Genomic DNA, 9,712 nt, shown 5'->3' with positions numbered 1-9,712 from the left:
TTGTTGTGCTGCGTGGCGGGGGCGCCCTGAGCGTGTTTCTGCTCCTGCTGCTTCACCTGCTGTACAATTTCCCTGATCTTGCGCTGTGCAGTCTTGGGGAGGGGGGGGAAGCAAGAGCAGGGGGTCAGGGCCAGCACCACTGGTCCTCCCCAATCCCCCACCCACCCGCAACTGAGCATCTCCCCACTCATCGCCCTCCGAGCTTTTAACTGGGGGACAAGCCCGCGGTTTGGCACAGGCGTAATTAAGGATGTGCTAAAGAAGGAGCCGCGCTGCTCCTGCAAGCCGAGCACCATGCAGTTTTAACTTGCGCTTCCTCTATAGCCTGAATTTTGGGGGGCGGGCCAGACCGAGTGGTCAGGAGGCACGGTGGTGGCACGGGCCACGAGCACCGCGCTGCTTGAGCATCGCTCTGTTCCGCGGTGCTTGTGGCCGCCGGCCAGCCCAGGGGCTTTCCTCAGGGGATGAAACCGGCTGGGAATATCAGCAAAGCCACAGCCAAACCTTACCTGACTGGCAAAGAAATGCCCGATGATTTTAACGATGACCTCCTCATTCTCGTCTGGGGTTTGGTCTCGTGGCACAATGACTTCTGCACTGGTTAAGTTTTGCAGTTCGTTCACCTGGAGCAAATGGTAGAGTCCCGGGAGGGGTTTGGTGTGGAAGAGCCTAAAATCCTCTGCTGCTGGTGTCACCCCGGCTCTGAGCCAGTGCACAGCACCAAGCTGCCAAGGGTTGCACCCTGTCCCCCGCCTTGGGACTGTGGCCACCCAACGAGAGCCACCACCAGGACACAGGGCTGGGGTCGAGACGTTGCTGCGACCATGGAGCACCCAGGCTTTGCCCCCCAGGGCAGGCAGGGGCGACAGGCGATGCCCAGCTCTGTCACCCCAGGGCAGGGGGAGCATCCCTGCACCCACCCACCTACCGTCTTGCCACCTTTGCCTATCACGCGGCCGGCGGCGAAGGAAGGCACCTTGATGTGGGCTTCAAGCTTCACTTCTTCTTTTGGGTTGAAGAAGTTTTCCTCTTTCAGTTTCCCAAATATTCTCCCCTGGGCCTGAGAAGACATAAGGGAATTAAAACTGGTGGGCAGTGGTCCTGGCCATACCCTCCTGTCCCCAAGGGTGCCGATGTGCCGATGTCCAGCAGCACCCAAACCCATGGTACGGAGCAAAGAGCCCCCCGCCTCCACAACAAGCGCACCTTGAACTGAGCCTCGGGTGGGCCGGTGATGATGACCATCCGCTCACTGGCCTCGGGGCCTTCTGCTGGGGCGATCTGCAGAGGGATGGGGGAGAGGGAGCGTGAGCAAGACCTTCTCCATGTGGGACATCCCCCCCAGTGCAGGACACCCCCCTAAGCAAGGCATCACCCCCCCCCAGCAAGGGCATCTCCTCCCAAGCAAGCAGGGGCAATACCAGGGTGTTGCACAACTGGGTTTCTACCAATTTGTGGAGCAAAAGTGCTCCCCAAGGGCTCTTGTTTGCTGCCCTCGGCAGTAGGAAGGAGAAACCGAGGCACGAAGCCCAGGAGTGGCCCCGCAGCGCCCTGCTCACCTTGATGGAAGCACCGGCAAACCGTGCCAGCTGCTTGATGTGCTGCCCCTTCTTCCCGATGATGGCCCCCACTGCCTGCGTCGGGATGAACAAGTTCACAACCTCCTGCTCCGGCAGCTGCGAGGGCATGGAAGAGCAAAACGGTCAGGGAACCAGCATCCCAGGGCAGTGGCTGCCTGCTGTGGCAACCTGCCCACCCTCCCAAGGTGCCCAAGGAGCGAGGTGCTGGGGGCACTTACGGGGTTCTGATGGGGGAAGGCGCTGGCTGGGGGGGCTCCGTACAGACCGGAGAGGTACGCCGAGGAGCTCTATGGCCAGAGAGAAAATGAGGGTCAGTGATGTCTCCAATGTGCCAGCCCCTTCCTGACTGCCCCCAACCTGACACTGAGCAACATGCCACCACTGTGAGCCTGGCAGGGACATGGGGACAACCCTTCAGCCCTCAAAACCCCTCCTGGAGCGCATGGGTGCACCCAAGGGTGCACTGGGGTGAGCTGCAGCCCAGATCCTGTGCCTGCAGCACAGGGCAACAGGGCTGGGAAGTGGATGGGGGCTCCCAGTTACCCCCAGTCCCTCCCCACTGCTGTGTCTTGCCAGTGTCTATGGTGGAAAATGGGTCCCTACAGCCTTTGGGAGCAGCTGCAACCTTGGAATGCCAAAACCATGCTGTAACCACCATGGGTCCCCTGTGGAGAAGGTGGGGGTTTGGTGAAAACCGAGCAAAACATCTGGTTTGGCTCTGGTTTCCATCACCATTCCCCTTCTCCAGTTCCAAGAGAAGAAAAAGCAAAGGCTGAAGAAGCTTTTCCCCACCACCACCCCAGCTGGGGATGAGGAAAAAGCAGTTGGGGTCTCTCCATGGCCAAAAGCAAGGGGTGCATGCCAGCACCCCAACCCAACTCAACCCAGCTCAACTCAACCCAACCCAACACAACCCTACCCCTCTTCAACTCTTCCATGTCTCAAACCCAGCCGACATTTCTCCTGGCAGCAGACACAACTCCATCCTGCTCTGGATTCAGGCAAGCACAACCAGATGCTACCGGCAAACAATGGTTACTCAGGCAGAGGAGAAGACCCAGCTCCCCTGCATGCAGCAGACACCACTCTCGCTCCCAGCCCCCTGAACCCACTGCGCTGGGGTTTTTTTTGCTCCTCCTTGCACTGAGCTCATGCTCCCCCCATCCACCCTCTGCTTCTGGCCACGGGCTGCTCCGTGTCTCCTACACCAACATGCCCTCTCCTGCCCAGCCAGTCCTCACAGCCCAGGGATGGCACTGCACATCCCCAGCTCCTCCTTCCCCATCCTCCATCCTTGTCGAGTCTCTAAAGCTCTGGTTTAAGCAATGGCCACCAGCCCCAGGTCCTGTTGAGGACATGGTCATAGAAAAGATCACAGCAGAAGCAATAGCTCTTCTTGGACTCGCCAGGGTGGCTTGAAAAGGGCCACGCAAAGCTCTGAAGTGAAGGAGCCCACCCAGCTCCTCCCCATCACACCAACAAACGCCCAAGCAGACAGTTCCCAAAGGCTGTGCTTGCTCGGGCAGCTGACGCAGGCAGAGCATCCTCCCCTCGGCGGGCTGGCAGTGCAGACGGACAGACCAACCTTCTCAGTGCCCTGCGGGGCCATCATGCACACCACACTCATCCGCCCCTCCGCACCGCCAGCCCGGCACTCACCGTTCTCCTCCGACCGCTCTGCTGCTGGCGTCGCCAGGAAAAGAAAACAGCACAAGTAAATGAACCCGCGCGCCGGCTGCCGTGCATCCAAAGCATCTCAGCAGGCATATTTAGAGAGACTGAGACAGGCCCCAGAGCCTGCTCACCCTGAGGGTGCTCTGAAGGGGCTCGCAGGCTGGGGATGGACCTTCCCCAGCAGCACTTTGGCCAACCTGTCTTCCCAATGCTGGACCATCCCTGCCTGTGTGCGATCTCACTGGTTTTGAAACCGCTTCCCAGGGTTGCTTTGCCCCAGGTCTCAGCCACCACGGCACCCCGAGGAAGAGGAAAACCCTTGCCTACAAAATCAGGTGAAGCTCAGCTGCCAGCAAGCATGGCCCTTTGGGTGCCAGGGCAGGGACAAGGCTGATGGCTGCACAGGGCACGCTGCTCCATCCCCTTTCACACCATGCTCCGCACGCCCTGCGGCGATGCCAGCAGGTTCATGTGGCCACCGGGACCAGACCTGCAGGGCACAACCGACTCCACACCATCGCAAACAGCGGTGGGTTTGGGGTCAGGACTGAAGACCACCTTTCCATGCCATCATTGGCACAGGCTGTTCCCAGCCACCTTCAGAGTGCAGCAGCCTTGGGACACTACAAGCCCTTGAACACATGAGACCATGCTCAACACAACATGGGGATGCAGCTGATCTTCCCAGGGAGCTAAATCCAAGGACAGACAAGCCACGTTCATCCACTGTCCTCTCCCCTTCACTGCTCAGCTGCCAGCAAGCATGGCCCTTTGGGTGCCAGGGCAGGGACAAGGCTGATGGCTGCACAGGGCACGCTGCTCCATCCCCTTTCACACCATGCTCCGCACGCCCTGCGGCGATGCCAGCAGGTTCATGTGGCCACCGGGACCAGACCTGCAGGGCACAACCGACTCCACACCATCGCAAACAGCGGTGGGTTTGGGGTCAGGACTGAAGACCACCTTTCCATGCCATCATTGGCACAGGCTGTTCCCAGCCACCTTCAGAGTGCAGCAGCCTTGGGACACTACAAGCCCTTGAACACATGAGACCATGCTCAACACAACATGGGGATGCAGCTGATCTTCCCAGGGAGCTAAATCCAAGGACAGACAAGCCACGTTCATCCACTGTCCTCTCCCCTTCACCGCTGTGATGCGCATCTTCCCAAATGTCCAAGAGTCGGAGATCTTGTTCAAGGCTCCCCACGAGATGACTCCTACAGCTACTGTGTCCGCCCAAACCCAAGAGCTACAGCAGGAGAGTCTTCGGACCACTCTGCCCCCAACATGTCCCCCACACCCCAAAACCTCTTGGACTTACTGCAAACAGGTGGTACGGGGCAGCCGCTGCAGCCCCTCGGGCCCCCGGTGTGGATGGAAGCATGGACAGTCCTGTTGAGAAGATGCCCAAAGCACTGAGGTTCAGGCCAGGGATCAGGTTAGCTTGTTGCTGGGAAAGCAAATACATGGAGAAATGTGTGAAAGGCAGAGTGGGGTTTTTGGGGTTCTCGTCACATAATGTGGACATGATGGGTGAGGGTCAACCCTTGCTGGAACAGACCAACAACCTCCCCCAGTTTTCTTCTGGCCACCTAAGCAATGGTTTTGAAACAGGGACATCTCATGCAGGGAGCTTACACTGACGGCCACCACGTCGTTCTCGTAGGCCTCTCGCAACTTCTTCATGATCTCCACTTCAGCATTGGAGCACGCCTCTGTGTTGCCCTTCACCGTGATGGTCCGCTCGGGGTTATAAATGGTTAAATCCTGCAAACTGGCCCACAGACAAAACCCAAGACGTGGTTACATACAAGAAAACTCAAATCAAAGATGACAGTGTGGGACCACACTCCCTCTCCCTGCCCAATGCCACCATCCACATGGGATAGAGAACACCCAACTGGGATGGGGAACATGCATGGGAGAACACAACTGCTCTGTTTTCTGGCTCCAGCGCTGCCCATACCATGTTGGATGGAGGGGAATGGCTTGGTGTTTGCCAGGACTTACGGGGAGATGGTGATCTTCGTGCCGGTGTCCTGCTCGATCTTCTTGAGGTTGCGGCCCTCCTTGCCAATCAACCTCCCCACCAGACTGTTGTGTGCTAGGATTTTCAAGGGAATCTCTTCTGCTCTAAAACGGATGAAAAAAATCGAATCTAAAGGTCCATCTGGCCAGGAAACCTATCTCCAGTGAGGGCCACTAGCAACGTGGTGGAAGGAGGAGAACCACCACTGTATCTCCTCAGCTTCTGGGGAATGGGAGCTCAGGGACTTCCCAAGCCCAATGGCATTTCATGGGGTTTTGTTCTCCAAGGTTTCCTACAGACTCTTTGGACCCACCTGGCCTCTACAGTGCCATCAACGACACCATGGAGAAGTTATGAAGTTGTAAAGTTATCAGCTGACTCACAGCTCTATCCTGAGACTCCAAAAGCCAGCAGTTCTCTCAGGGGGTGGGGGAGTGACAGAAGATGGAGGCTTCTCCGCCGATGGCTGAACGCACCTCCATTCCACCAAACCTGCCTGTTTTGCTGAGCCGGGGCACTGAATATCATACTTACGATTTAGTTTCATCAGCCTCCTTCTGCATGATATCAAGGATCATGCGACACGCTTCGGAGCACCCCTCTGGCGTGGCATGGATGGTGATGGGCTTTTCAGCAGCGCCGGCGTTCTCCTTCCGATGGATGTCAACCCTAGGGCGAAACAACCAGCAGAGACGAGCCCCTGAGATGCGTCTGGTGGCACACAAAGACTTTCAAGAGTTCAGGAGCTGAGCTTGCTACTCACAGGAAAGCTAATTTCAACACCTGCTCAAGCTTTGGGGTGAACCTGGGTCTTGCTGACGTACATCTACCATCACCTGCTCTCATGCCAGCCCAGGTAGTGTTTTGTTTCAGTTGGTTTAGATCAGATCTGAGCTACCTTCACCTTTATGACCTGCCTGGGAGCTGAGGGATGTCAATCAACATCAAACAATGCATCAAGAGAGGGCAGAACAAATCCTCAACTGGACAAAGCCCTGAGCAACCTGATCTATCGTCTTTGATGCCAGTAACGCTTGGAGCAGGAGACCAGATTAGAGGCCTCCAGAGGTCCCATCCAACCTCAGCCTCTCTCTGCACAACACTCAAGGCTGTCCAGCGACCAGCGGCTGCCATGACCGTTGCATGTCCTTCAGGACAGAGAGACAACTTACCCATTGGCAGCATTTGTCACAACACTGAGGCACACGTCAACAACAGCGCTTGTACTCACGCCCTTCCATGAGAGACCAGAAAGCTCTCCCTTGCGCACCGGCAGGGACCGTGCTCTAGCTCCTCTGGTCCTCCCCTCAGCTCATGGCGGGGAGGAGGCACCTGCCTCCAGCTCGCTCCTCACCGCCCAACAGTACCTGGCAAAGGCCCTGAGAAAGAGGGAGAGAGGAAAGCAGGGTAGGAGACTCCCGCACATCAACCACATATCTTGAAAAACAGGGGTAAGCAACCTCTCCATCTTCTCGAGTCCACATTCTCTTTCCACCAGAGGATGATGCTGTGCAGCCATCCTGCCATCGGCCACCACCTTGGCATCCCTGTCACTGCTGCAGCTAGGGCTGGGCTGGCCCAGATCTTCTGAGAAGGTGCAGTAGTGGCCGTTCGGCCACTCAGTGAACACCACCAGCACTCAGCTCCAACATGGTGCCTCCAGCCGTGTCTCTGTTTTCATAAGAGGTCCCCATCCTGACCGGGATCATTCACGGGTGCTGCTGTGCGTGCAAGGCCAAGGGTTGTGGTGCAGTCACCGCCAACCAGCGCCACATTTGGATGCTGCAGGGTCATGGTAGGTTTGCACAGGTCAGCTCTTCCAGGAACCCATGAACCAGTGCATAGGAACAAGGACGCTTCATCTACAGGTGGAGGGAGAGCAGCTGGGTGAACCTTCCCAAAGATAAGGGAAGAACCTGCCCCACCAGCTTCAAAAGGGACTCCAGGGTGGTTTCATCTGAGCATTGGAGAGAAGATGAGTTTGATCCTCTTTGCAGGCTACATCTCTCCAGATCTCCTACAGCTTCAGCCAGAGCTGCTCAGGCAGGAGACTGGTCCTGCTTGGACTGTGCAAAGAGATGCCGGAGACATCAGCACCACCAAGCTCTCCTGGCCCTTTGGTTACATCTATGGCACACAGTGACCCAATTGGATGCTGTGCGACACCCTTGAAGGCACTCCCAGCTGTGGAGCTCCATCAGGTTCACTTGGAGGACCTGCTCCTTCAGAGACAGCGCCCAGCAGGCATGGGGACACCCGCTGCCACCCCGTCTGCCGGAGGGAAGGCAAACACATCACGACATGCTACAAGAGGCGATGACAGGCCCATGCTGTGATGTCACACCGGCTTGACACTCCTAGCTAGGGGGAACTGATGAGGAATCCATGGCTGCCCCAACAAACCCCGCAGACAGGAGTCAGGCAGCTTCTTGAACTCACGAGCAGTTGAGGCCGGTGGAGATGGGGCGTGCAGCTGAGCCTTTGTACCAAAGAAGGGCCAAGAGCCATGGGCAGGCTGAATGGATGCGCTGAAGTGACGAGTACTGTGGACAAGCCCAGGAGAGGGATGCGGGCCGGGTTTCTGGCTGACCTCCAACCCATCCCAAACCTGGATGAGCAGACATGAGCTCAATTGCAGAGAGAGGATCAGGCACCGGAAGGAGCCACTGCATTCAGGCACATCCCACCCCGAAGAGCTAGAGGGTGGAGGAAGGGCTCTGGACCTCCCAGCACATCCCAGTGCTGCTGCTGCACAGCTCCAGTCCAACAGGGGGATGGAGAAGGGGACCCTCAGCCCCCTCAGGAGCTGCCTGGAACCCTGGGATGCTGCAGGCAGGGGAGACCAGGGCAGCTGACAACAGGGACAGTGGGACAGGGACTGGGCAGGTTTGCCCACAGTGCAGCAGGAAAAACCTCCAAGACACCTTACAGGGGGCTGGGAACCCTTCAGAAAACGGTGGCCATGAGGGACAGCCCTCTCAAGGTGGACAGTATGGTGTGCATGGAGAGTTAGCCTGGCCCCATGGCTGCTTGGTAGCAATGGTCTTCTCATCAAGTTACAAGGACTGCAATCACTGTGGAAGGTCATCTGGTGGGGTGGGCTCTTGTCTGGGCTCCTCCTCAGCCAAGGAAGAAGATGGCTCAACCTGGGGACAGTTGTGTCCCCTGGAGCTCAGGAGCATCTCTGGGCATGACTGTGTGGAGACAGGGGCAAAGTCCTACACGAACAGAGGAATCCAGGACCAAACATCACTCTGGGTAGGAGCATGGGCCAGGCAACTTGATGTCACCAGCACCCTCATCCTCAGGATCATCACACCGGTGGCTGAGGGTGGCCAGAGTGGGGACAGAGCTGTGGGCTGACACCCCAAACTGCAGGCAACAGTCTCCTGTGACTGCCCAGGCTGGGTGCATGAGGTCCCCCTTGCCCAAGGCTGGAGTTGAGCTGGTGGCCCGCCATGGCACATGGCCTCCTCAGGCAGGTCAGGAGAGGTAAGAGCATGGAGCATGGCCTTCCTCCACGGCACCAGGTCTTCGGGGCAGGAACAGGGAGCCAACTGGCAAGGAGGGACAGGTCGGCAGCAGAAACTGCCCCAGGTAGCAGACTTTGGCCTCGTGGTCAGAAGAAATGGGCAGCTGGTGCCTCCCACCTTCCTCCTCAGGCTCAGGGCTTGCAAAGGGCAACTTTCCAGTCTTGGGTGGCAAGGACATGGCTACACCTGCTGCTCATCACACCAGGGGACTCACCTGGAGAAGAAGGGCTTGCAGCCAACTGGGACCAGCTCACAGCTACTAAGTGGCCACAGTCTAGGGCTAGCCAGGCTCGAAGAGCTCCTCTCCCTGTATGTCTGCACCCTTTCCGTACAAACCTCTTCCCGCAAACCCAACGCTGGGGTTCGGCTCGCTCAGCTGCAGAGCAGCGCATCTTCCTACCTCCTGCTCAAGCAGACGCGCTATTACCAAATAATTTGCCTCTAAAAGCTCCTCTGAGAACTAGGACGCCCTGGAGGATGTTCTGGTACGGGAGTCCTACGTCCTGTGGGACCACCGGGTTCAGGATGATGAGCATGGGAGAAGACAGCTTTGGGTTAAACACAAACAAATCTGGGCAGGAACAAATCATGCAGGAAAATCATGCAGAAAATCAGAGGTGAAATCAATGTGAACATCAACAAGAGAAAACATGGAAAACTTTGGCAAGACAGTTCCCTCCCCTTTTTTATTTTTCCTCAAAAATAAAAATGTTAAGATTGGGGAAAGAAAAAAAAAAAAAAAAAGGCTTCCAACAGTTACTAAGAGCATATCCTTCTCCAGGCAGTGCTCCCACAGTGCCCCCTTTCCCCTGCAACGGCTCTAACTCATACGGGGCACTGCAGGATGAGCAAATCCCAAGGGCAAACACCGTGTGGGGCACCGGTCGCCGTAC

At 57.2% G+C, this 9,712-nt stretch overlaps 1 protein-coding gene across 1 annotated transcript in view; it reads right to left on the bottom strand.

The window, feature by feature from the left end:
• Nucleotides 1-2: 2 nt before the first annotated feature.
• The window catches only part of IGF2BP2 (insulin like growth factor 2 mRNA binding protein 2), a gene marked incomplete at its 3' end in the record, with an annotated part of 15,821 nt that continues 6,111 nt past the window's right edge, over nt 3-9,712 (bottom strand). The window contains exons 6-15 of the mRNA XM_035900056.1: nt 5,821-5,955; nt 5,268-5,390; nt 4,896-5,031; nt 4,579-4,707; nt 1,799-1,867; nt 1,560-1,676; nt 1,207-1,281; nt 929-1,060; nt 510-623; nt 3-92 (exon numbers count right to left, since the gene is read on the bottom strand). Coding sequence (XP_035755949.1) covers nt 3-92; nt 510-623; nt 929-1,060; nt 1,207-1,281; nt 1,560-1,676; nt 1,799-1,867; nt 4,579-4,707; nt 4,896-5,031; nt 5,268-5,390; nt 5,821-5,955 — 1,120 coding nt within the window. The remainder of the gene's footprint in view (nt 93-509; nt 624-928; nt 1,061-1,206; nt 1,282-1,559; nt 1,677-1,798; nt 1,868-4,578; nt 4,708-4,895; nt 5,032-5,267; nt 5,391-5,820; nt 5,956-9,712) is intronic.

This window comes from Egretta garzetta, unplaced genomic scaffold (genome assembly GCF_000687185.1).
Source record: "Egretta garzetta isolate BGI_Z169 unplaced genomic scaffold, ASM68718v1 scaffold448, whole genome shotgun sequence".
NCBI lineage: Eukaryota > Metazoa > Chordata > Aves > Pelecaniformes > Ardeidae > Egretta > Egretta garzetta.
This window is presented reverse-complemented; position numbering and strand designations above follow the sequence as displayed.